This window comes from Sceloporus occidentalis, unplaced genomic scaffold (genome assembly GCF_023333645.1).
Source record: "Sceloporus occidentalis isolate IW3139 unplaced genomic scaffold, rSceOcc1.0.p SCAF_8, whole genome shotgun sequence".
Lineage (NCBI taxonomy): Eukaryota > Metazoa > Chordata > Lepidosauria > Squamata > Phrynosomatidae > Sceloporus > Sceloporus occidentalis.
Window position 1 is genome coordinate 35,250,675 of NW_028316988.1, and position 27,686 is coordinate 35,278,360.

The following is a 27,686-nucleotide window of genomic DNA, read 5'->3' on the forward strand; positions in this document are numbered from 1 at the left end:
GCCAGTTGCTGAAAGGCAATGGGGTTGCACCAAATACCAAACAGAAAAGCAAACCAAGAAGCTTGTCCTCTATTTGAAGATGCCTTAGACACACAGAGAGACACAGAGCAGCCTTTTGGAGAGGGAAGGGAAACAGGTGGGCCCCAGACAGGCCTTCCTTTGATGCCCTTGCAAGGAGAGGGCCTTGTAGGGTCTGGATCAGTGATCCCCAAACTGGGCTCTTTAAGGGGCTTTGGACTTCAGCTCCCAGAATCCCATACTGTTGGCCAACATGGCTGAGGCTCCTGGGAGCTAGAGTCCCAAATCTCTTAAAGGGGACAGTTTGGGAACCATTGGTCTAGATTTCCAAGTGCCTCCATCCCTGGAAGCCCTTCTTTGGTGCCTTGCTGGAGGTCTGGGGGAGAGGCTTGGAGGCTGGGTTGGCGCCTGCGCCTGGCAGCAGCCTGGCTCCTCCTCCCTCCCTTCCTCCCTCCCTCCCTTCCTTCCCTTCCACTGAGGCCCAGGAACAGCAGCAGCAGCAGCAGCAGCAGCAGCAGGGCTTCTCCTTCTCCTTCCTCCTGCATCCCACCTGCTTTGGTCCCCATCCTCCTCCTCATCATCATCATGGTCCCCTGGAGAGAAGGAGGATGCAGGGATGATGGAGAGCATCTTCTCCTTCTCCTGTCCGCCTCCTGCCTCTTCCTCTTCCTCTTCCCGGGGGTCCAAGGGGAGTCTCTGCCCTCCGGAGCAGGAGGAGGCCCTCCTTCCCGGCCGGTGGCCCTGGAGGAGGAGATCGTCTCCGAAAAGGCAGCCGAGGCCAGCCACCGCCAGGACAGCGCCAACCTCTTGGTCTTCATCCTGCTCCTGACCCTCACCATCCTCACCATCTGGCTCTTCAAGCACCGCAGGGCCAGGTTCCTCCACGAGACCGGACTGGCCATGATCTACGGTGGGCACCAGGGATGGGGGGCTCCAGGGGGCTCTCAAGCCAAGGGGCATCCTCCAGACCCCCACCCAGGCCCCCAAAGATGGAAGGCTCTTGCAGGGACTCAGGGGCTGGGAAGACTGGCCAGGATCTGGGTTTGGGTGGGCCTTGGGGGGGTGTCCAGGGGGGTGTAAAGCCAAGGGACCCCGGAGAAGGGCTCCCCAGCTCCCCTTCCCCAGACCCCAAGGCTGGAGAGCTCTTGGAGGAACTGCTTGGAGAGGACTCTGGGTGTAAAGCCTGGCCATGGTTTATGGGGGGTCGGGGTGGGTGTGTCCAGAGGGGGACCAAGGGGTGGGTGGGAGTCTAAAGCCAAGGGAGACTTCCAGACACAGGGATCCCCAGCAACTCTGCCCCAGGATCCCAAAGATGGAAGGCTCTTGGAGGGACCACTTGGGGAGAGTTGAGAGGGTGGAAAGCCTGGCCACGGTTAATGGGGGGGGGGGGGCTCTGGGGGGTCCAGCCAAGGGACACTTGGGGACCCCCCACCCACCCAGGGCTCCCTAGCACCCCTTCCCCAGACCCCAAGACTGGAAACCTCTTGGAAAAAACAACCAGCCACCATTTGGAGAGGACTCAGGATGTGTCAAGCCAAGGGACACCTAAGGATCCCCCCCAACCTCTGGCCCCAAAGCTAGAAACCTCTTGGAGGAGCCATTTGGAGAGGACATGGGAGGTGTAAATCCATGGGCCCCTAAGTCTTCCTTAGCAGCCCCTTCTCATCCCCTCAAAGCTAGACACCTCTTCAAGACCCCACCCAACCATCCCCGTTAGGGACCTCTGTTGTCATGTGCTTTCATGTCATTTCTGACTTATGGCCACCAAAGGCACACCTGTCTTGGCAAGGTTTGTTCAGAGGAGTTTGTTTGTTTGTTTGTTTGCCTTGGCCTTCCTCTGAGGCTGAGAGAGTGGGACTTGGCCAAGGCCACCCAATGGGCTTCTATCATGGTCCAGCAGGGATTCAGACCCTGGTCCCCGAGTCCTAGTCCAACGCGCATTCATTTTTATTGTTGCCATGTGCCTCCATGCCATCATGACCTATCAATGGGGTTTTCTTGGCAAGATTTATTCAGAGGGGGTTTGCCTCTGAGGCTCAGAGAGTGTGACAGGGGGGTTTCCATGCCAAGTGGGGATTTGAACCCTGGTCTCCAGAGCCATAGTCCAGTGCTCAAACCATTGTGCATCACTGTCTCTCAGGAGCATCTCTGCTCAGCAGCATCTTCACTGTTTACTTGATGCATCTTAAGGAGCAGGCTGTTGCCTCCAAGAAAAGAGGAAAAAAAGAACGAATGAATGAAAGAAAGAAAAGCTAGGGCAAGGATGCTTTTACGAGTCAACATAGTATCCACAGCATCCATGTTCAGGAATGGGACGGCTTTGGGTGTAAATAACAGGTTAGGCCTCTTCTTGTCATGCTCTGTTGTGAATTTTCCAGAAGGAGATGTTTTGCTGGTTGCTTTTCCCAGTTGTTGGGAAGGTTGTTCCCTAAAACCCCAGAGTTCATCCCGACATCTTTGCCCACCTGTTTCTTGAAAGGCAAAGCTCCATTATTCGTTGCTGAGCAGCCCTTCTGATTTATTTCTCTGTCGCCCAGCGGCGCAGACTCCACCAATCCATCACTTTGGTGGCGCAGTTGGATACCGAAGGAGCCGCTTTTTTAGAATATAAAAATTCAGAGGTTAACCAAGTACTTCAATGGAGAGAGGAAGCAACATTGATTCTGAAAATGTAGAAGCTGGGTGAGACCTACTCCTTGGTTGGAGCAGTCAGCCGTCAGAGATGTGGGTTTTGGGATTCACATGACCCTCCATCTGTTGGATTGCAATTCCCAGCTTTCCGTGCCATTGGGAGGGATGGCTAATTTTTATTCTTAAAGTCAGGTTTTTAAAATGCTTTTATACTGGCTTAAATCATAGGCATTTGAACACAATGGCAAATAAATTGTTTTGCATTGTCACGTTTCTAGCTGTATAGAGGAGAGGCAGGATAGAAATAAATATTATTATTATTATTATTATTATTATTATTATTATACTGTTGAAAGGTTGTTGTAAGCCACTTTGGGTCCCATAGTCAGGAGAAAAGTGAGACATACATGAATGAAATAAATAAAAAGAAGGCATCTATCAGTTAGGGTTCATAGGGCCATGGTTCTCATTCCTTATATACCTGGCATCTTCCTGTGCTTCCAAACTGAGCTTTAATCCTTACCTCCACCCTCAATTTGTGTTCATTTTGATATCCCACATTCTGTCCATCTTATGCCTTTGTCCGCTTTGTGCCCCAAGAACTATGAATCCCTTTGTGACATGAGATCTATGAATGCCTTTGTAACATATCAGCTGTTAACTCTCAGTTGATGCGTCACCTTTACAGCTTTTCAGAAGTTACTAGTTAAGTTACTTACCTTGATCCATCTGATCTTGTTTCTCAGTGCAAGCCTTGTGTCTGATGCTACTGTCTGACAAGCTTAAAAATACAATGCCACTCTTCTTTCCTTTTAATTCCCTTCATCTCCATGGCTTGTTTATACCCTTTTGGCATTAATGCTAGACATTTGTTCAACATGTCCATTTATTTGCGTCTCCAGAAGTCCCCATCAAGGACAAACTGGCCTCTCTTAGCCACATTCGGTTAAAGAAAATAATTTACACTAATCTGTTTAGTGTTTTGTAGGAAACAAGTCTGACTGAGTTCAGTAGGAGTTACTCCCAAGTAAGTTTGCATAGGATTGCATTTGGTGATATTTTACTTATTCATTTTATTTTATATTCTCCTTTTCTCCTGTTACAGACTCTTAAGTGGCTATAGAGCGGTTATGGAGCTAGCTCTTTTTTATAACCTTGTTATTCAGGTGGAGAAAGGGACAGAGGTTGACTAGATAACCTTTGGAAAGTTTTAGTTTGTGACTGAATAAACCAGACCTCCCCAAATTAGGAGAATGTGGCCTGCTAAGATTTAGGGCAGGAAGATGTAGAGATGGAAAGAATATTAGAATATATTCAATTAATGCTTGAAAAAGGATTTTGTATTTTTTTTTTTAGTGTTGGGAAATCCTAATGAGTGGAATTCTGGCAAGATGAAAATCTGTGCAGTTTAGGACTCTTCTGTGTGAGAAAGTCCATATGTGTATGTGTTTTTTTCCTTATGGAAAATTCATTTTCTGTGCAGGAAACAATGTTCCTGCAGAAGGTTTTCTACATTTAAAAAATGTTTTGCACAGAATTAAAGTCAAATAGGCCTTAAAAAGTGCACAGTTTTTGGGGACTTTCTTACAGCAGGGAAAAGAACAGGAAAAAAAATGAATTCACTGTGTCTTTTAAAAAGCTTTGCATCTACTCTAGACATGGCAGACCTTCCAAAATTACCCTTCTCTATTCTATATGCTGCATTGTAGCAAGCTTTCTTTTTTTCATCGCATAAGTTCATTGGGTTCAGTGGGAGCATCTATAGGTTGTTCGCTTCCTTAACATTGGCTCATAAATGTTTGTTTGGGTGCATCTGCACTGTAGAAATAATGTAGTTCGGCCCCACATTAATTGCCATGGCTCCATCCTACATAACCCTGGGATTTGCACTTTTGTGGGGCACCAGCACTCTTTGGTAGAAAAGGCAAAAACCTTGTAATTGCAGGATTTCATAGGATGGAGCCATGGCACTTAAAGCTGTATCAAAGTGCATTATTTTACAGTGTAGAAAATTAACCCCCCTCCATTGCTTCCTGGGCATTTTGTAGAGAGCTGTTAGGAAATTCACAGACATTTCTTCGCCTCCTCTGCAGTTCATGAATAGGCACTTGCTTCTTTTTGAAGGAGGCATCACAGGAACGGCGTTGAGAAATCGGAGAGCTTTCGTTCTGTAGAGAGAAAGCCGATTGCTCAATAGAAGCAAGTTAAAAGCAGCAACTAGTTGAAATTGTCATGTTCGCTTCGTCTCAAGCAGCGAGACTCACAGTAGAATTTGGGAATTCATATTTTTTCAAGCCGCAGATGGTTGTACCTGCAGATAAGGAATCTGTCGATAAGGAGGGTCAACTATATTTTGCATTTGGTTGCTTCCATATACATTTTCAGATTTTTCACCTTTGGTAGTGGTCCAGATTTTGACTTCTTAAGTACACTAAGCATATACAATGGGTCTTTGGCTCCAGGACCCCCCATTGATAACAAAATTGGTGGATGCCCAAGTTCCATTAAATACAGTGGCAGAGCAAAATGATTGCATCCATGGATCAAGAATCTGTGCACATGGAGGTCCGACTGTACAGTTCTGGTTCCTGCTTGAACATTTAAAAAAACTGCCTTGTAAATAAGATCTTTCCTCAGCCGCAAGGAAGAATGGCGTTTCTTTATTCCTCTTCTATTCTCTTTCAGCAGATGAGGCAAGGATTGTAACCTGTCTTTGCAGAGCTTGGACTAAGGCAAGGAGACAGGTCTCTTGGAAATTTCCATGGCTGAAAGCCAAGGCTTTAAAGACACCTCTGAACTGTTTAAATTTCCTCCAGACAGCTGGAGTCAAGCAATAAAGCGGCTGGTAGGATGTATCCATAGGGGATTTCCAGTTTTCCATGCTTCTAGGGGGGAAAGACGGTGGCTTTTACTTCTTGGAAAACCAAAACCAAAACCCACACTTTTGGTGACAGCTAGAGAAAACACACACTGCCTTCTTTGTGGTCAAGCTATCACTGCCTGCTTGATTTTAGGTTTCTCCTCTCTTATTTACCCATCTTCTTCTTCTTAATCCCTCCCCATCTCCAGTGAATCTGTTATGCAAGATGAGACCTCGAGCTCCTGACAAATTTGGGTCATATGAATACTTGACCAGACGTTATTCTTGCTATTTTTATGAGGCCTGGAGTGGCATAGAGCTGCAGCAAAAGCCCTGCTTCCTAGGAGACTTTCCTTTCCATCAAGCTTTCCTTTCCATCAAGCATGTTTATTGTGTGGGTGCATCATGTTTTAATTTTATATTTATTTATTTATTTCTATTGGGTTTATATCCTGCCTACCTCCCAAAATGGGATTCAAGGCGACTCACATTTTCAATGGGATTCCCATTTTCTTTGCGAAAGTACCACTACAACTAATAATAATAATTGTTGTTGCTGTTTGCCTTCAAGTTGTTTTCAGTTTAAGATGAGACCCTAAGGCAAAGCTATCCTGGGGTTTTCATGGCAAGGTTTGTTCAGAGGAGGTTTGCTATTGACTTGCAACCCGTAGGTTTCTATGCTTGAGCCAGGATTCGAACCCTGGTCTCCAGAGTCACATTCCAATGTTCAAACCGCTACGCCACACTGGCTACTATATATTAGTGCGTTAAGCAGCACAAAATCTTGACCTCCAACAAAGGTGAAAAATCTTAAAATGTATACAGAAGCCACCATTATTATTATTATTATTATTATTATTATTACTAATTGATAATTTGGCAGAATTAATGTTTGACTTGGTTATACCTGTAAAGAGCTGTGTAAATTTATGGTGCTATATAAATAAATAAATAAATAAATAATTTCTTACCTGCCTCTCTTGTGGATCAAGGCAGGGAACAACCACAAAGCAACAATGAACCACACCAATTAAAACACATTAATTAGAGCATGCAACAGTTTAAAAGGACAAATAAAACATTCACATTTTATAATAATAATAATAATAATAATAATAATAATTTATTTTTATCCCGCCTCTTCCGACAGGTTCAAGGTGGCTCACAATAAAAGTAAAAATACCACAATACAAGATAAAACTCACCATCCCTCCCACCAACAGGATAATTAAAATTCCCTTTAACAATTAACAATCCACATTTAAAATTCAGCATCTGAATTCACAATTTAAAAATCATCTGGATCAGCCTGCCTGGTCTTCAATGCTGTTTTGAATTCAGACAGTGTATTCTTCTTCCAGGTCATCCCACAATTTAGGGGCGGCGGAAGAAAAATTCCTGGCCGACTTAGAGTTTCTTGTCCCTCTGACAAACCCTGACACTCTCGATTCCTCTTTTTCAAGGTGTGCTGGTGGGCGTTGTGCTTCGCTACGGCATCCACATTCCCAGCGACATCAACAACGTGACCTTAAGCTGCCCAGTGCAAACCAGTCCGGCCACTTTGTTGGTCAACTTCAGTGGGAAGTTCTACGAATACACCCTGAAGGGGGAGATCAGCTCCCATGAACCTAATAACGTTCAGGATAATGAGATGCTCCGAAAGGTAAGCTGGTTTGGGTTACCTTTTCTACCTTCAAGGGCCTCCAGATGTTGTTGAATTGCAACGCCTAGCATGACTGCATTGTCTGGGGCTGCTGGGAGTTGCTATCCAACAATACCTGGAGATCAAGATTTGATTTGATTTCAGTCATGGAAGCCCCAGAAAACTTTGTGTTGGGTTTGCTTCAGGATTACCATAATTTGGAAACGATTTAAAGTTACGCAACAATAACAGGTTGAGTCTCCTTTATTCTGAAATCCAAAATACACCAGAATTGTCCACATGGATGACTGAGATAGTGACACCTTTGCTTTCTTACGGTCCCATGTACACAAACTTTGTTTCATACACAACAGTATTAGATTATTCTATATATTATTTTAAATGATTACAAATATTATGTATACAATTGTTTTCAGGCTGTGTGTGTAAGGTGTATATGAAATATAAATTTCATGTTTAGACTTGGGTCCCATCTCCTAGAGATCTCATTATGTGTATGCAAATATTCCAAAATCCAAAACACTTTTGGTCCAAAGCTTTCCGGATAGGAGAGACTCAACCTGCATTTACATTGGTGCCAAACTGCTCAGCTTGAATGCAAGGCCATAAAGTCATTAAAAAAACATTTTTGAACTCAATTTTCAAGGCATGTTTTCCCTACAGAGTCTGTTTTCAGGTTACAGAGTACAGCATTTGGTGTCATTAAATTGCTGAATACATTGAAACGTAATTGTATTCTTGGTTTTAAAATGCAGTTTATCAGGGAATAAGTTTCATATAGTGTCTAGATCAAGGGAAGTAATAGTGCCACTATATTCTGCTCTGGTCAGGCCCCACCTGGAATATTGTGTCCAGTTCTGGGCGCCACAATTCAAAAAGGACATTGAGAAACTGGAGCGTGTCCAAAGGAGGGCGACTAAAATGGTGAAAGGTCTGGAAACCTTGCCCTACGAGGAACGACTCAGAGAGCTGGGGATGTTTAGCCTGGAGAAGAGAAGGTTAAGAGGTGATATGATAGCCCTGTTTAAATATGTGAAAGGATGTCATATTGAGGAGGGAGCAAGCTTGTTTTCTGCTACTCCAGAGAACAGGACCCGGAACAATGGATGCAAGCTACAGGAAAAGAGATTCCAGCTCAACATTAGGAAGAACTTCCTGACAGTAAGGGCTGTTTGACAGTGGAACACACTCCCTCGGAGTGTAGTGGAGTCTCCTTCCTTGGAGGTCTTCAAACAGAGGCTGGATGGCCATCTGTTGGGGATGCTTTGATTTGGATTTCCTGCATGGCAGGGGGTTGGACTGGATGGCCCTTGCGGTCTGTTCCAACTCTATGATTCTGTGATATTGCAGTCGTCTTAGTAAACCATTTCTTATACCTGCATTTTTATCCATTCTTTCCCCCCTTCTTAAATGAAATTCTACAGGTGACTTTTGACCCAGAAGTATTCTTCAACATCTTACTCCCTCCAATTATATTTTATGCGGGATACAGCTTGAAACGGGTATGTTTTCATTTTAATTCTCTTTTAAAAATGTCAATTGTAAAAACATATTCTGGCACTGTTCGAAAACAACAACAGCAACACGAAAAAAAATCCAACAAACCTATTAATTTATTCTGTTTCTATCCCATGGGATTAAAGCATGTTTGTGTTTAATCATTAATATGCCAAATCCCATATGGCTCTGAAATTTTCTGTAGAAGGTGATGGAAGATGTTAAATAAAAGGGAGAAATCTTCTCCCTTTTTTAATTGCAAAATGGCAGCTGTTGGCATAACCGGTCTTGTGCCTGGAAATTGGGTGTCTGGATGTCTAGATAAAAGATTTTGTTATAATGGGGCATTTCATATTCATATATTATGTAATAAAATGAGTTTCAGTCACATTATAATAGTGAGAAAATAAAATACACTTCAGTCTGCCTGCCACATTTGCGTCATGAATATGTTCGCTCTAGGAATCTCTAGGTCTTGCAGCATGACTCTGCCGGAGGTTGACCATAGAGTCGTGCTCGAGGCCCTAGAGACTCCTAGAGAAGACACTTGTCTAGGCATTTGTAGGTCCTCCGGCGCGATTCAATTTCCAGCAAATGTTGACCACAGAGTTGTGCTGGAGGACAAAAGAGATTCCTAGAGAGGGTTAAAAAAATAGTGTTTTTTAATTTGCATTTTCCCCACTTTCATGGGGGTCCTGTGCCCCTAACCCCAGCGAATGTGGAGGACCCACTGTAGTTTAAAATGAAAATATTTTTGGAATAGTAACGGGGTACAGGTAGAAAAACTGATCTTTAACTTAATTATTGTCATAACTAATAATCTGATGCAAGCTGATAGCCACCATTAGTGTATACAACCTGATATATAAATGCAAGTGATAAGGTGGACTTTGCAGTGGAATAAATAGCATGTAAAATAGTCACTACCTTCTTATATCATGCACAGAGTTGACATAGTAGAAGGTGAGTGAGCAATGCTTTCTTTATTGGTATACAGGGAAAAAAAGCAGGATTTGCTTGGACATCTGATATACTTGGCTGAGGTCTGCTTCCTTGGGAGTTCCCCCAGAAATCAGACCATAGAATAGAACCAGATCATGTGATGCCTTATGAATGAGTAACATGTTGTTGCTTAGTTGTGATTGTGCCTTCGGTGTGCTAACTGGTGAATGATCGACATAGATGCATGCATGCACAGACACAGGTTTGAACATTGGACTTAGACTTAGATCAGGCCATGGAAACCCATTGGGTAACCGTGGGGGAGTCACACATTCTCAGCCTCAGAAAACCCCATGATAGATTTGCCTTAGGGTCACTATAAACTGGAAGTGACTTGAGGGCACACAACAACAACAGTGTACAGACACAAGTGGCACCCTGAAATATTTTGACAGGTCTGCTCTGCCAGCATGGTGTAGCGGTTTGAGCATTGAACTGCAACTGTGGAGATCAGGGTTTGACTCCTGGCTTGACCATGTAAATCCATTGGGTGACTTTGAGCTAGTCATACTCTCTCAGCCTCAGAGGATGGCAATGGCAAACCCCTTCTTAAGAAACTTGCCAAGAAAACCTCATGATAGGGACATCATAAGTCGCCTTAGGGACATCATAAGTCGAAAAGGACTTGAAGGCGTACAACAACAACAACAACAAACTCTGTTTCATGATTCCACTTGCCTTTTCTTTGGCGAGCAATAAAAAGTATTGTTTTATCATATACAGACATTATTATTATTATTATTGCTTTACTGGATTAATTCAAAGCTCCAGAAATCTGCTTTCCATCAGAAGTGGCTCGGTGCCTCTTAAGATATGTTCACTTTAGGAAGGAAGGTTATGAGATGGTTTTCCCTCTGTTGTTCATTTGCAGCATCTGGTATGCAAAACTATATTCTCTCCGGAGCAGTTTTTCCCAACTAGTCATGCTCCTGATGTGTCGGATGACAATCTTATATAGTCCAGATGTGTTGGACTGTAGTTCCCATCATCACTGACCATGCTGTCTGAGGATGGTGGGAAGTGTAGTCTAAAACCTCAGGACCACAGATTTGGAAAGGCTTCTCTGGAGGGCCTGTTTAGCTTTTGAAAGGTGTGCTTTCCATCCTTTTCTAAAGGCCGTCTAAACCGTGGCCATCTGGTATGAATGACTTCTATAAATTAATTATGCCTTGGCTGGAGATGTACTTCCTCCTTGTCTATTTTTGTGTTTTGATCTCTTGCCAGTCGGCTTCTGTGGGTGACCTCAGGTTCCAGTTTTCTGGGGGGAGAGGAACAAAAGTTCCCTTCTACACATCACTTTCACTAAGTACACAGCAGTAACACAAGGAGTTTCTACTAGGCCTATGCTTATGTGTAAGAATAAATACGGCCACTGTAATAAACCGTATTGAAGATTCTTCTTTGTAATTCAAAGCTTGGCATGCTTTCTCACCCATCCTGTTTCTGAGTGCAGCAACAACATTGTGAGACAGCGCAGCAATAAAAAGGAGACGAGCTATAAAGGGAGAATTGAACACAGTGCTTTTAACATCTCTTTGCCAAGCCACCAACCTTTGGAAAAGGCCAGAATGCAAGGCTGCAGGCAGTGCTGCCCACCCACAAGTTGCATCTCCACTGCAGAATTGATCCAGTTTGACACCACTTGAACTGCTACGGCTCAGTGCAGTGGAATTCTGGGATTCGTAGTTTTGTGAGATATTTACCCTTCTCTCTCAGAGCACTCTGGTGTCCCAACAAACTACAGATCCCAGGATTCCATGGCTGTGAGCCATAGCAGTCGAAGTGGTATTAAACAATAGTATTTCTGCAGTGCAGATGCAGCCAGGGTGAAACTATGACTTCTGCCAGTTCCCCCCAAAATACACTCTTTCCCAGTTCAAGCTTTGTATATTGCATTGTTTACAACCTGCACACTGCCGTAACTTGGCACTGGAAGTCTGTGTTTCTTTTTGGGTGGCTTTGTTAATGGAGATTTTCCATTTTCTACCATGTAAGGCCTGGCAGTCTCAACAAATAGGTAACTACCTCTTCTAGAACATTCACTTAAAAATTCATAAGTATTTGACCATCAGCTCTGAAAAATAAAGAAACGTCAAAAAACCATCCTTTGCATTTTAGAGCAACTAAAGAAACTTTCTTTATTTGCTTTTCTAGCGGCATTTCTTCCGAAACCTGGGATCCATCTTAGCATACGCTTTTCTTGGAACAGCGATCTCCTGCTTTGTGATAGGGTGAGTGTTTGCATCGCGCTTCTAGAAAACCTACGAGTTTGGTTTTTTTACTGGATTTTCTTATTACCCAAAAGCTTCCTGGGTGGTTTATGAAACCAAGAGTAAAATAATGAAAGATGTAAATGTCATAAAACAATGTAAAAATTAAATCAAATTGAAACAGCCATGAAAGTAAAAAAGCAAAAATGACAGCAGAAGACGACAGCACTTCAGCTGCTACCGTATTTTTAAAACACTTAAAATCATCAGAAGTCTTCTCTACTGAGTCTGTAATCTCTTCATTGACTCAGGAAGGAAGCTGGTGGGCAGTGGTGTGTTTTTGGGTCCTTTATGAGCAACAACTGAGTAACTGTTGAGAATCAACCACATTATTTGATCTATTACTCATCGTACACAGACATTGGCTGCTGCCACATTTCAGAAGTAATGCAGTTTGACATAGCTTTAACAGCCATGGCGCCATCCTATGGAATCCTGGGATTTGTTGTTTGTTGGGGCATTGGAGCTCTCTGACCAAGAAGGCTACATATCTCACAAAACTAAAATCCTAGATTTCCATAGCATGGAGCCACAGTAGTTAAAGCGATACCAAACTGCATTAATTTTGCAGTGTAGACGCAGCCCCAGTTGCAGTGGTAGTTTCTATCCTTTAAAAAAGGACCATCAAAAAGAAGTGCATAACAGGGTCAAGAGAGAACTCCATGGTTTTAAGTGCTTCTTCCTTGATGCAAGTACTCTACTTTGAGCTTGTATTCTCTCCTTTTCCCCTCCAAGAAAGAGACTAAGGCTGCATCCACACTGCAGAAATAATCCAGTTTGGCACCATTTTAACTGCTGTGGCTCCATGCTGTGGAATTCTGGGAATTGTAGTTTTGTGAGACGTTTAGAGAAATCTGGTGCCACAGCAAACTACAATTCTAGAATTCTATAGCATGGAGCCATGGCAGTTAAAGCAGTCTCAGACTACATTATTTCTGCAGTGTAGATGCAGGTGCAATGTAGATGCGACTGAAGTGTCTTTATTTCTGCATCAAAAGATCTTGGATTTCAGTTCCTTGTGGGGAAGGAATAAATGATTTTAAGCATCTGCCAGTGCTGCTAAACATTGAGATGTTGTGTTTGATAAGATTATCTGCCCTCCTTCTACCAGATCTATCATGTATGGGTGCGTTGCCCTAATGAAAGTGATGGGACAACTTGGAGGGGAGTTCTACTTTACTGACTGCCTGTTGTTCGGGGCCATTGCTTCCGCTACAGATCCAGGTACATTATAAGCTGCGTCTGCAATTCAGAGGAGAAGCTCTTGATTCTAGCTTGCTCTTCATTGTTTTTAATGTGCTCTGAAGAAAGGGACATAAATTTTATGTGGAGATGTGGAGTTAAGAACAGGAGTGCATTTATACGGTGCAGTTACTGTGCTGTGATTCCACTTTACCTGCCATGATTCAGTCCAGGGGAATGATGGGATTTGGAGTTTAGGGGGGACCAGACAGCTTTAGTGCCCCGCCAGACTACCAACTTAAGAATTCCATAGGATGCAGCCCTGACAATTTAAATGCTATAACCTTTCATTGTAAGGAAGTTAACTCTGATATCCTGATCATTTTTCTAACTGCACATTCCCCTTAATGAGTTGATGAACCAGAACTGCACACTTAATAAGTGTGCATTGTACACTTACTAAGTGTGCACTGCACTGCACACTTACTTATTCCAAATAAATGATTGTGTTCAGAGCAGCTTTTGTATAGTGCCATGAGTTATATGAACCATGAAGTCTCTGGTTCAAACCATCTTAACCAAAACCTCACTGGGTGAATGGAGTTAGTATAGTGTAGTCGTGCCAGACTGGGACTCTGCAAACCTGGATTCAGATCCCCATTCATGAAGCTCACTCAGAGACTTTGAACTAGTCAGTTGATGTCTTTCAGCATAGTTTTGCTCACAGGGTACTATGGCGATAAAAAGAGAAGGAGGGTTGTAACCACATACGCCTGTGCTCTTTCGCGGAAGAGAAGGATGTAGATATAATAAATCTCCACATCTGCAATGCAGAGGATGATAATACGGGTACCTCTGTCTTGCAAGATGGTTCTAAAGATTGCTGAAATAGTGCTTGCGGAAATTATGAGCGGTTAGATAGATGGAAGTGATGGGGATGAGGATAAACCCAGCAAATGAGAAGGAGGGGACGGAAGCTTGGAACAATGATAATGGCACACAATTCTAGGTGGAAGATGGGTGTTTGAGTTGTTTTTTTATTCCTTTCTTTATTGCTATTTCCTTCGTCAGTGACTGTCCTTGCCATATTCCATGAGCTCCAAGTGGACGTTGAGCTCTACGCCCTCCTCTTTGGAGAGAGTGTCCTGAACGATGCGGTCGCCATTGTGCTGTCTTCGTAAGTTGTGTGTTTTCCCCTTCGCCTGCTTTCAGTTCAAAATGAATCACATCTAGCGTGGCTTGTTGTCACGCCAGAGAGCATCTGGAAAGTCATCATGTTAATGACGGATGCCTCCAGCAGCATCTGGCCCTGTCTGTTTAACTGGGATCATTGCCATGCTGTGTGTTGGATGTTCCAGTAGGATGAAGGGAATCATTATAGGTTTTGTAATAAAGTGGATTGATAAAGTGCATGCTCTGTGGGTTTTGATTAGTTTCAGGCTGAGACCTGCCTTGGGCCCCACACTGGGAGAAAGGCGGCATATCAAATAAGTAAATTATTGGATTAAAGCACCACTCATTTCAAAAGTGTAAAATTCATTTGAAAGCATCACAATAATTGTAAAAATACAGGCCCCTCTCCATCAAAACAACCCATCTGCACATCAAATAGTCATCAAATTCTTGTTTAAATAACAAAGTCTTTAACCTGTTGGGAAAAGGCAGGTAGAGAAGGGGCCAGGCAAGCTTCCCATGGAAGGGAATTGTGCAGCCTAGGTACAGCCAGCAAAAAAGTCTGAAACTCCATACATTTGTCTTTTGCATGTTGATTCCCTCCGCCTGTGAGATTATTACACTTTCTGATACAAAACGTGTGTCTGTGTTTTCCCCCCCAGTTCGATTGTTGCCTACCAACCAGCAGGAGACAACAGTCACACTTTTGACGTCACAGCCATGTTCAAGTCCATTGGGATTTTCTTAGGGATATTCAGCGGATCGTTTGCCATGGGGGCTGCAACTGGAGTCGTCACTGCTTTGATATCCTTTCTCTAAAATCTTTGAACCACTTTCCTTCAAAATAATTTAGGGCTGCTTCCGCACTGCAGAAATAATCCAGTTTGACACCGCTTTAACTGCCATGGCTCAATGCTATGGAATTCTAGTTTTGTGAGACATTTTGCCTTCCTTGTCAGAGAGCTCTGGTGCCACACAAACTACAATTTCCAGTATTCCACAGTGTTGAGCCATGGCAGTTAAAGTGGTGTCAAACTGGATTATTCCTGCAGTGTGGATGCAGCCTAGGATTAATTGAGGCAAGATAGGCCCCCTTTAAGCTTAACATTATATCTAAAATAGCCACCGCCTTATGTCTCTTCCTTAACCACTCCGACACGTGACTAAATTCACCAAGCTCCGTGAGTTTCAGCTGTTGGAAACTGGCTTGTTTTTCCTGATGTCTTGGAGTACGTTTCTCCTGGCTGAAGCTTGCGGTTTTACAGGTAAGCATCCTCAATTTAGTCAGGCCTCACTAGGAGTACCTTGTTCAGTTCTGTGCATCTCATTTTAAGAAGTTACACTCTCTCAGCCTCAATGGAAAGCAATGGCACACCTCCTCTGAACAAATCTTGCCAAGAAAACCCCATGATAGGTTCACCTTAGGGCTGCCATAATTTGGAAATGACTTGAAGGCAGATAACACGAAGTAGATGGGATGGAGCAGGTTCAGAGAAGGGCAACAAGGATGATAAGAGATGTGCAAGATGAAATGTATGAGAAAGGTTGAGGGAACCGGATCACAGCCTGTGCATGCCAATGTGCCTCTTTGTGTGTGTGTGTCTGTGTATCGTCCAAAAGCTGCAGGAGGAGCCCATGTTTTTATGCCTGAGTTTGAATATAAATATCTCTTCTCAGGTGTTGTAGCTGTCTTGTTTTGTGGGATCACGCAGGCTCACTATACTTACAACAATCTGTCGACAGAATCCCAGCATAGAACGAAACAGGTAAGTCCTCTGATGTATTACCCCTTCACCCAGACTAGAATATAGGCTCACTTTTGAAAAAGTAACCTTCCAAACTATAGAGTGGACTTGTCCAGTATTTATACAGGATTGCAAAATTGTGCCTTCTAAGGATGTACTTAAATTTGCACTTTAAAACCTTTCTGGTTTGTTATGACATGTATTTTCAAATTCTGAAAAGACATAGTCACTGTTGTCACTGTGCTGATGGAACTGGATTGCCTCTGTAATGTCTGTAAATATATTGCGAATTTATTAGACATCTTACGACATTTATCACATGGGCAAGTGAAACGTTCTTTCTCCGTATTGCTTCTTGTTTTAGCTGTTTGAGCTTCTCAATTTCCTGGCTGAAAACTTCATCTTCTCCTACATGGGACTGGCGCTGTTCACCTTCCAGAATCATGTCTTTAATCCAACATTTGTAGTGGGAGCTTTTGTATCCTTTTACGCTTGAAAAATAGATGAAGGCTTCCCACCACCATCCTGGGCAAGTTGAAGGAAACAACAGCCTCAGCTGTAAATGACTTTAAAATTACAGATTGGATCTCTCTTATTCGAAAGCATGGGACCAGAAATGTTTTGGATTTCAGATTCCCCCCTTCTCAGATTTTGAAATATTTGCATGTACATAATGAGATATCTTGGAGATGGGACCCAAGTCTAAACATGAAATTCATTTATGTTCAGTATGCACCTTATACATATAGCCTGAAAGTAATTATATACATAATATTATTAATAATTTTGCATATGAAACACTTGTGTACTTATGTACACTGAACCATCAGAAAGCAAAGGTGCCACTATTTCGGCCACTATTTTGCATTTTGGAGGATTTCAGAATAACAGATGAGAGAGACTTAATCTTTTCTTGCTGGGATGAAAATCTTGTTTTCTTGGGCCACATCATAACCATGGCTTTGGCCACATCATAATTCCATTATGCAGTGGGGTTATTTCAGTGATTTTAGATGACATTTTGCACATTCATTTTTAAAAACAGATGTAAAGTCATAGCTGTTGTGTCATACAAGTTGGTTAATGGAAGCCAAGAGAGAGAGAGAAAATTCCTCAATTCCACACAAATCTAGCTGGCGGTATTCCTAGGAAGAGCTGCGAACATCTATCCTCTCTCTTTCTTGCTTAATTTGGGAAGAAGAAACAAGATTGGGACTAATTTCCAGCACATGATGATGTTTGCTGGTGAGTAAACACAGTTTGCTAGTCTTTCAAGTTAAGCCCTCCATAAGCCATTTTTATTAGTGAACTCTTTAACACCTGGGATTGAAGTGAGCCCGCACAAATAGACAAAAGTGTTGCACCATTCCACTTTTCTTAGGAGTTACCTTGCATGAGTGTAAGAAGAGCTTTGCAGAATCAAAAGTCCAGTTTAGCTGCTTTCCACCAAATATCTCCAAGAAGTTCACAAACAGAACATGAAGGCAAAAGGGATAGCGCTGGCTTATGTAAAGATTTTGGAGGGAGCATGTGTGCAACACTTCATTGCTCTGCATAAATTTCAAGTATAATAATTGGTAGTAATCCCATTAATACTTTTGTGGATCTTGTAGTACATAAGTCCGTTATTGCAACAATTTCATTGGCGAGCAGTCTCTTTCTAGGAACAATTCAAAAGGCTGGTCATGATCTACCAAGTCTGGAATAGCACCAGTTTGGGGGCCAATTGAAGGGAAGATATTCCATAAGCAGAGTGCTATAATAGAGAAGGCCCTCTTCCATGTCCCCCCATCACTGTATTTTTCCCGTTGGTGGGGCATAGTCTTTTGATGGAGTGCAGGCTTTATCTCAGTCCTCAACCAAAGTGGATTCAAATAAGACTGGAAAACAAGATACGGAGAGAAACAGCCATTGTGTGTATTTATGCAGTAAAAGTAATGTCGCATTAAGTGCTGGAGCTCCATCCTATGGACCTCTGGGATTTGTAGTTTTACACAGTCTTTTAGCCTTCTCTGCCAAAGAATGCTGGTGCCTCACCAAACTACAAATCCCAGGAATTTGTAGGATGGAGCCGTGGCAGTTAAAGCGGTGTCAAACTGCATTAATTCTACAGTGTCGATACACCCATTGAGAGCACTGTCCTTCTCTTCATACACATAATGTGTAAGCTTTTGAGCATCAGGAATAAATCTCTAGTTCTGGCTAGTATTTCCATGCACTTCTATCCTCAGGCCTCCGTGGAGCCATGGCCTTTGCTTTGGCCATTCGGGACACGGCCACCTATGCGCGCCAGATGATATTCAGTACGACGCTGCTGATCGTGTTTTTCACCGTCTGGGTGTTTGGTGGGGGCACCACCCCCATGCTTTCATGCCTGCATATTAGGTGAGTTTAGAGTTATTTATTGCCTACTCTTTCTTAGCTAAAGAAATGTGGAATGCTGAGTTTTCCTTTGGGTGGCTTAAAAGTGTGCACTGATAGATGGCATATTTTAGTAGACTTGCTATGCTTAACACATTTCAGCTTTTATTGTTGTCAACCTCTGTGTTGGATTATGACTCTGGAGACCAGGGTTTGTATCCCCGCTCAGTCATGGAAACCCAAGTCACGCTCTCACAGCCTCAAAAGAAGGCACAGGTGAACCCCTTCTGAGTAAATCTTGCCAAGAAAACCCCATGATAAGTTTGCCTTAGGGACGCCTTAAGTCGGAAATGACTTTAAGGCACACAATAACAACTACTTAGTTTGCTCCCATTGCTTGAGATAGGTAAACTGGTTCTTATTGGACCACAGAGCTGCAGAGTTTTACTCTAAAATCTTCTTGCAGGCTTTTCTTCTAAAGATTCCTAAGTGTCTATTATTCAGATTTCAGGTTTGGGTTCATGAAGGTACCATACAATGGCTCAAACAGAAATATACAGTAAGGCAGAAAGCAGATGGAAGGAAATAGTTACAGCTGTAATATTTGGGATTCTCTTTCTGAAATGCAAGTGCTTCTCAGCAATACTGAACAGGAGACACCCATTTGTGAAATAAGCTCTTTTTACCACTTGGTGTCACCACAACCATGTGAACTTGATGCTCAGAGTAAAAGCAATGCCTGAACATTTGTCAAGTTAGATTAATGTAAAATTCTAAGACTGAGATCCTCTGCACACTTACCCAGGAGTAGGTCCCACTGAACTCCATGGATCTGAATTTATAATAGATGCAAAATCAAACTGCATGTATTTCTGAGGGATATTTCATATATTAACACATTTCCCCCCTTTATGGTAGGTAAGTTTGTTTGTAAGAGAGCAAGCACTGATATTGGTAACTTTAGAGCAATGTTTATTTGTTTTAAGCTTTTAGTGCAATACCTGGACAATGAGACAACCTTGTTAAAAACTCAGTTCAGTACTATAAAAGAGCATGAATGATATTAGCCTAAGAGCCAACATGGCACAGCATGGTTTGAGCATTGGACTATGAGTCCGAAGACCAGGGTTCAGTTCCCAGCTTGGCCATCAATCCCATGTCCTTTGAATCCCAATCTCATCCTGTCTTCCACATGACATCCCTTTGGGTATTTTTGAAGATCTGTTAAGACAACATAATCTAAGACAGTATGAGCAATATTGACCTGTGTTCCTCTTTGCAGGGTTGGTGTGGATGCTGATCAAGAAAATCTGGTAGGTATTGTAACTCACCCCCCCCCCCCCATGTGTGTCTTCCTTTCTCTCATGTAGGTACCTTTCAGTGTTCTTATGGTGCACTTTTCCCAACTTGGCATCCTCCAGATGTGTTGGACCACAACTCCCATAATTCTGCAGTTGCTCCAGCTTAAACATAAAATTTTCATTTCAAATACAACTTACACACATAGCCTGAAGGTCGTTTGATACAATATTTTAAAACAGTTTTGTGCATGAAACAAAGTTTGTGTACACTGAACTGTCAGAAAGCAAAGGTGTCACCGTCTCAGCAAGCCATTAAAAAAAGTTTTGGTTTTTGACGTATTTTGGATTTCATAATTCTGGATAAGGGAGACTCAACCTGTATCTGAGAGACCATGTCTCCCTTTGTGAAGCTATCTGACTTTAATACAGTGTTACAGTGCTATTATTCCACTTTTATTGCTATGGCTGTCTCTTGTGGGATAATGGGATTTGCAATTTAGGGAAGGATATTTAAAATTCTCAGCCAGAATGCTCTTAGGTCTCACTAAACTATAAACCCCAGAATGCCGCAGGAGGCAGCCATAGCAGTAAAAGTGGAATAATAGTGCTATAACATTGTAGTGTGGCAAGTGATTTTTCTTGATCCCACCATTGGCACAAACTTCTTTGGTAAGGACACAAGACACTGGCCTCTTCTCTTCTTTCCATTTGCCACCTTTTTATTTACACTGGATTTTGGCTGTTAACTCAGTGTTGCAGAAGCGTCTTTTAATGGTAGGGAAAATTTACTGTTATCCTCATGATGATGTTTCCAATTTATAATGCAAAAGTTTAAAAATGCAAAGAAAGGAGCAATCCTATTAAAGAGACCAGATAGTTTTTGTGGGTTTTTCAGGCTGTGTGGCCATGTACTAGAAGAGACGCTTCGCCAGCATCTGTGGCTGGCATCTTCAGAGAAATGCTGAAGACCAGATAGTGCTGTAATTCTGTTTTCTTTACTTCTTTTCAGGGTGTGCCAGAAAATGAAAGGAGGAGTACCAAAGCAGAGAGTGCCTGGCTGTTCCGACTGTGGTACAATTTTGACCACAAGTATCCTTAACAAAATCATTGTCTTTGCTCACTTATGACTCTTCGCATCCAGGCTTTAGTACCAGGAGAAGAGCAGCTGTTTCCTTGCATGATGGGAGGTGGGTTTTCACCTCTTTCAGATAGCTTTTCTGCTCAGCTGTGGATTCTTATCTCTCCTGCTGCCAAATATCTGGCCCAAAGCCCAGCCATATTCGCAACCGTTTGAAGCCATAGCCAGTTATTTTAGTCTTCTGGGAGCATATATTCCAGAAGTATACTTTTTCTGAGAGACAGTGTGGTGGTTTGAACGTCTGACTAGGACTCTGGAGGACCATGTTTCTAATCACCAAAGTGAAATATGGAAATCTGTTGGGCTGCCTTGGGCAAGTCATACTCTCTCAGCCTCAGAGGAAGGCAAAGGCAAACACCCTATGAACAAATCTTACCAATAACATCCCAAGACAGCTTCACCTTAGGGTCACCATAATCAGAAACGACAGCACACAACAACCATAGTTGGTCGCACAGACTGGTCCTCCCATCACTTGGTCAGGCTCTAGCATAAAATTGATACCAATATTGCACTGATGTTAAAAAAATCCATTGGGCTCCCATTTAAAATGGAAGACACCCATGTTTTGATGACCTTTGAAGGCACAGCGTCTAGTTTAATGTGCAACCTGCTTTAATGCTGTTGCTGTAAAACAAATTTGTAATGCAGTGCTAGGAGTATATTGATATCTGTCTGATCTGTTAATCGCTTTAAGAAATTGCCAGTTAGTTGTGTTTTTATAATTTGGATTTTGATCAAGACTTGTATGATTATGGCTGCGCAGTTAAGATATTTTATTAGCTATATGCAACACAGAATATAAATGTTGTTGTTCTATCATTAGTGCGGATGACTTTAACCGAATGTCCAACCCTTCCTCAAAGCTGTTATCAAAGTGTTGTGTTCCTTAACCTACATCCTTCCACTAGCTATCTGAAGCCTCTTTTGACCCATAGTGGCCCACCTCTGACAGCTACGCTTCCAAGCTGCTGTGGACCCCTTGCAAGGTGCTTGACTAGCCCACAGGCTTATGAGGTAAGTGCAGGGACCTTCCAGAATGACAAAAGGAACTCTTTCTGGTATGCGTTTGTTAATTTTGCTTGTTAGTTTGTTAGTGTACACACTGTGCAATTATAGCATCATGATCCCACTTCGATTCCACTTTGACTGCCATGGTTCCATCCTATGTTATCTTAGGATTTTCAGTTTAGGAGGGATATTTAGAATTTCCTTTTAGAGTGTCGCCAGACAAGAAGCTGGAGGATTGCAAAAAGGTCTGGCCTGCAAACTGCATGCAGATATTTGTGCAAAGTTGTTATAATATTGTCAGCTTGTTTTCTAATGCTCTGTATTTTGTTTTTTAATGCTCTGTATTTTGTTTTCTAATGTTCTGTATTTTGTAAATGGGAGACAGGACAAGGGGTAATAAAACAGCATGCCATAGTGGTTTGAACGTTGGACTGTGACTCTGGAGACCATGGTTCGAGTCTCAGTACAGCCATGAAAACCCGCTGGGTGACCTTGAGGAAATCACATGCGCTCAGCCTCAGGGAAAGGCAGTGGCAAACCTCTTCTGAACGAATCTTGCCAAGAAAACCCCACGATAGGTTCACCTTAGGTTGCCGTAAGTCAGAAATGACTTGAAGGCACACAACACATATGACGTTAATGATGCTGTGATGTTATGGTATTAAGAATGTGATTGTGGTTGTTTTGATGATGTGTGTATACTTATTAATAAGTATGCTTATACAAAAGAAATAAGAGTCCTTTGATTTTTGTCCAGAATCAAGAGCAGTTGAAAGATGATGATTCGGATCTAATTTTGAACGACGGAGACATCAGTTTGACATACGGGGATTCGACCGTGAACACAGATTCTTTGACGTCCGGTGCATCTAGACGGGCGGCCGGCAATGGCTCCGAAGATGCCCTGGACCAGGAGCTTGGCTTTGGGGACCACGAACTTGTCATACGGGGCACACGCTTAGTTCTCCCCATGGATGACTCTGAACCCCCCTCAAATGTCGTTGATAACGCCAGGCACGGTCCGGCTTAAGATCGGTTGCTCAGTTTGATTTGACAGTCTTGAAACAAATCCACCTGTGATCATGAAGAAGAAGAACAACAACTACAAGAAAAAAAAACACGTACTACCTAAAACACAAACCAACTGCATGTCTCAGAATGTCTAAGCTGTATAAATATTATTTATTTATATGGTGTTGGGAGAATGTAACTATCTGTATGAGACAAAACTTGTGAAGAGCCAGCTGTCAGTTTCGTAAGCTGGGAAATGGCCCACAAACTCACGGGTGGCAGTGGAACTGTTTTAGAGTGACATTTTGCTATGGAAGAGGCGAGGAGGGGAAGCGAGATGAGGAAACTTAGCAAACGCTTTCTTTTTTTAACTGTATAAACCAATCTGCTCTTGTTGTGGGTTTCCATCACTTGTCATTGCTTCTCTGAGCGCAGAAAGGAGCTGGTGACGGGGAAGTTGGCTTATTCCAACTGTTGGATTTTAGCTACCCAAAGGAGTAGCTTTAAATTTTAGAGGGTGACCGCTTTGAGGCATCTTGGCCTTTTCTTTCAAGGCACAGCTATATCTGGTGTGATCGAACCAATCTGATCAGGACCATCTTAACATCTTTAGCCTTCTAATCGTACCACGTTTGCTTACGGTTTGCCGATAACAAGCTGTGAATGAAACGATGATGTTTTAATTTTTGGATGTCTAGTTGACAAGGGCAATATGGAGTATGAGAAAGCCGGCAGTATATTTAACAGCAGTTTTTTCAGATTTTTGTACTTAAATCTTGAAGGTGGGTTTTTGTTGTTTGTACATTTCCCTCTCGCCTTATCCCATAGGATGAGAGTTCGGAGTTTGGGGGCATTGCACCTTTACTTTCTCTCCTAGAGGGTCAAACAGTATTTCTTGAGCAGATGAGGAGATTAGGAAGATGTCACCGGGTTCCCTTTTTAATTTTTGCTTGAGCGGCTGTGCCTTTTGGAGACGTCAACCTTTTCTTTGTGTTGCATAGCTGCTAAGAAGGCCTGCGGAAAGGTCTGCTCCAGTTCCATGCCACGTCACCAAATCCAGGTGTGCGAATAGCGCTTGCAGAGATTTCAGACTCTAAATGCAGGTTTTTGTTCTTGCCTTTAAAAAGAGAGGCGTTTTGGATTATTAGGTGGTACCGAAAGGACGTCATCTGTCCGTCCGCCCTGTATAGTTGCACTTTTGTTCGGTAACTCCTTCGCATGCTTGTGTATCTGTATGGAACAAGAAAACCTTTAGGTTTGGTTCTTACGTCTGTTTACTGTTCAATGAAAAAAAAATATTTGTAAGCTGCCATTGTTGGGTTTTTCTTTGTTTTGACAGGCTGTTTTCTTTTTGCCCAAGGAGATGCACTGAGCAACTTGCTGATACGACATTCGGTGTATTCAGCTTTACCTTGCAACGACCTTTTCTTTTCTTTTCTTTTTTTTAATGGTGCATTGGCTGGTTTTGAGACGCTGAGAATTCTGTATATTTTCTTCCAAGCATTCACCATAGGAATCTTATTCATGTACAACTTAGATGTATTTTTCCCTTCCTGATGTAACCCCTGACAGACCTTCTCACTGTCAGAAGTACTTGTACGGCTGTTACGAACACAATATTCATGCTCTGTTAACACAGTGGTGTAGTCAGCTTAGAGAATGTAGGACCTGGTCTTGAGAGGATAAAGCACCAACTTTGAGAAGTGGCATATCTGTTTCTTTTGCTTATGCTTCAGATTCTCTGGCCTGTTCACTCTTTATTTTAAAGCTGAGGTGGAGAACTGCAGGGGGGGCAGCGGAGGCCATTTAACCCCCCAGATCCACCCCTGGCAAGCCCAAATATTTCCATTTTGCTCAGCAATGCCTTTTAAAATGGCAACAGGAGGGACTTTGTGTTGCCTTCCTGTAGTCATTTTGAGAGGGCATGCCAAGGAAAAATGGAAGCATTTGGGCTTGCTGGGGAGGAGGTCGCCATTTTGAGAGAGGCTGCAGAAAATGGAATAGTATAAGGTTCTGGGGGTGCAGAAGGGGTGGGAATATTTTTGCATGTTTTATGCATTTGGGGAGGCTTTCAGCATGGCTTGGAGGCAAATATTTGTCTAAAAAAATCACACAATTTTTTGGAAGGGTTGGAGGGGCCCCACAAAGGTGGAGTTCAAGGGTCACATATGAGTTTTCTTACCCTGCTTTATAGCAAGAGGGTCCCAACCCAATATGAATGTTTGGCTTCCTCTCTTGATGGTAAATTGGGCATGTCAATAAATATGTTAACAGAGCAGTTTACTAATAACTCTGTCCAGTTGGTTTAAGGTTGGAGGATGTCAGAGCTGCAGAAGGATCCAGGTTTGGATCCCCCCCCCCCCCCAAGAAAGTAGCAACTGAACAAATCCACAGCTTCTTCTTTTTCCCCAAGAATGGGGCCTTGGGTTCATTGGCTTTCGTCGTGTCCCAATATTTTCATCACAGAGCTATAGTAGAGGAACCCTGGGAGGCGTAATTACTGGGAGGCAAAACATTATGACATTACAGCCAAGAAAACCAACTCCTTTTTGTGTTCTCAGGTCTGAATTACATGCCTTAAATACATAACGACAGTGCAATTTTTTGGTGTCCCAGGATCATAGCCTTTTTTTGGGCTCCTAAGAGTGCAAACCCGGTTCAAAATGCAGGGAGGCTTCTTTAGAAAAGTCTATTTCATTTCTTAGCCGAGACAAACAAGACCCAGGAAATTGCACCCAGGAAATGCCATTTTCCATCATTATCACATCAGTTTTGTTGTTCTGTACCATAATGTCCTTTCTTTTTTTCCTACCCTGCTCTGCTGGAATCCCACAATGTGTTCGTATGTTTGTGTGTGTGTGTGTGCGTATGTTTGTGAGCGTGGTTTTTTTATATGATGTCTGTATCTTAATGTCGGGAGTCAAAATAGTAGTAATAATAATAACGATAATGATATAAAAATGTTTATGTGTTAGGATTTTTACATCACTTGCACGTTACTTATTTTTCTTTGTTGGGGACTTTCCCAAACAAGTTGTACGTATATTTTAAGATCCTTTATTTTTTAACCTTATGTAACCCGGAAAGACAGGTAACCAGGTTTACAAAAGATCCCAGTCTAATACTATAGAATGTTGCCAAGCAAACTGTCTTGGCTAATCTGTTTGTAGTTAAAACTTTCCTGTTGGATTCCTCTTCTGATTTATTTCCCCTTCTTGGAGTAGAAGGTTGCATCTTCCCTGTAATATCCACCGGTTTATGTTCTTGGGCCTTATTGTGCAAGGGAAAAAATTGCATGTGCAAAAAAAGAATATATATATATATATATATATATATATATATATATATATATAAAAACAATATGGTAATGGTAACAATTCATGGGCCTCATACTGATCTCCTCCCATTCTGACTTACAACCACAAGTAACACCAAAGGCCATGGCTCAGATTATTGTGTTGTCTGTAATGGATTGAAAGATAGGTATAAATAGGCTTATGTACCATTCAGTCCAATATTAGTGTCGGATCATCCTTTCCTCTCTAGCTACGCAGATCTAGTGTGGTTCACTAGTCTCAGGCTTTTGGACTGGGTACCAATTTGGGTTGCTTCTGGTTTGTCCTCCATAGCTGTCATGGGGAGGTTCGATGACCAATGCAAAGCGGGAACAGGGTTGCAAAATTGTGTAAATGGGAGCGATTTGTTAAATTGTTTGGGAATGGAAGTTTCCTGGAGGAAGTGTCGGTGTCAGTGTATCCATTTGGATAGGGATGCATCATCAGACTGTTCCTACAGAAGGCAAGCTGCAATGATATGGAGCAGCCGTCTTCCTATGGAAGCATTTCCCCAAACAGTGGCAATTGAATGTACTTAATCCTTCTGGAAGTGTTGCTATTCTGACCCATAAATGAATTTACCATTTTCCTTGCTGTACACTTTCATAAACTGCTCCAAGAACCTTTTCTGCTGTCTTGGCCAATTGTTGCCCGCAATTTCCTTCTTCCCATTCTGAGCATCTCTGCAAAACTCAAATTCTATTTCTTAGTGATATTTCTCTCTCTCTCATCAGATACTAATACACACCCCATACTTGTTTTGTAAGTTAGTTGTTGGGCATGTTCAAGTTGACATGCTGCTTTTGATGTCAAACTTCTAATGCCAATGATGACTCTTAATGGCTTATCTAATGAATATTCTCTTCATCAGGGGGGTTGTTTTCATCCTGGATTTTAGTGCATGTGAATAATAGAACCTTTTAATCCTGGAAACTGATTTAACACATCGATTGCAACGCCCAAAGTGCGCCTATGAGTTGCCAGAAATAAACTAATCAATTGTATCGCTTAATTTCTCTGTTTGTTGCAGCAGAGTGTACCTTGTGCATACTTTCCCCCCAAAGGATCTTGGCACCTACATTTCATAATGACCTCAAATATAGCCGCAGGGAGCTTAAATTACCTCCCAAATCCAGGCTTGACTAAGTTTTAGAGTAACTTGACTATGTTTTAGAATAACACTTCCCTTGAAACTGTCTGTTTTTGTAACGGAACGGACCCCTTTTTCTGCATCAAGCGACACTGTCAGTCAAGTTCTGGTTTACTTACTGTTGGAATTGTCTGTTTTTTATGGTATTAACTGCTATAGTTGTGGTGTTATTGTAATTATATACTTAAGCATAATTGCACCTTTATTTGGTTTATGATGACTAAATCTTTTATTGTTACTTGCACTGTGAAAAAAATCATGGGCCTATAAAAATAAGTTTGTTTGAGGTTTCTTTATGTGTCGGCGTGTTTCTTTAAGTCACAAAATGTGTATGTTCC

At 42.3% G+C, this 27,686-nt stretch overlaps 1 protein-coding gene across 1 annotated transcript; it reads left to right on the forward strand.

The window, feature by feature from the left end:
• The first annotated feature begins 550 nt into the window (after positions 1–550).
• LOC149308672 (sodium/hydrogen exchanger 6-like) lies at positions 551–27,639 on the forward strand. The gene is made up of 16 exons (XM_089536257.1): positions 551–928; positions 6,973–7,172; positions 8,597–8,674; positions 11,826–11,902; positions 13,053–13,165; positions 14,195–14,300; positions 14,959–15,100; positions 15,456–15,561; positions 15,974–16,062; positions 16,406–16,519; positions 17,175–17,286; positions 18,273–18,426; positions 19,685–19,715; positions 20,713–20,792; positions 21,753–21,858; positions 22,610–27,639. The coding sequence occupies exons 1-16, from the start codon at positions 604–606 to the stop codon at positions 22,880–22,882; spliced, it is 2,106 nt and encodes a 701-aa protein (XP_089392383.1). The 5' UTR covers positions 551–603; the 3' UTR covers positions 22,883–27,639.
• The last annotated feature ends 47 nt before the right edge of the window (positions 27,640–27,686 follow it).

Excerpts from the sequence above, each read along its gene's own strand:
- LOC149308672 (XM_089536257.1), top strand. The coding sequence starts at position 604 with ATGGTCCCCTGGAGAGAAGGAGGATGCAGGGATGATGGAGAGCATCTT. Across the intron at positions 19,716-20,712 it reads ATGCTGATCAAGAAAATCTG|GGTGTGCCAGAAAATGAAAG; the intron begins GTAGGTATTGTA and ends ACTTCTTTTCAG. Across the intron at positions 20,793-21,752 it reads TGGTACAATTTTGACCACAA|CTATCTGAAGCCTCTTTTGA; the intron begins GTATCCTTAACA and ends TCCTTCCACTAG.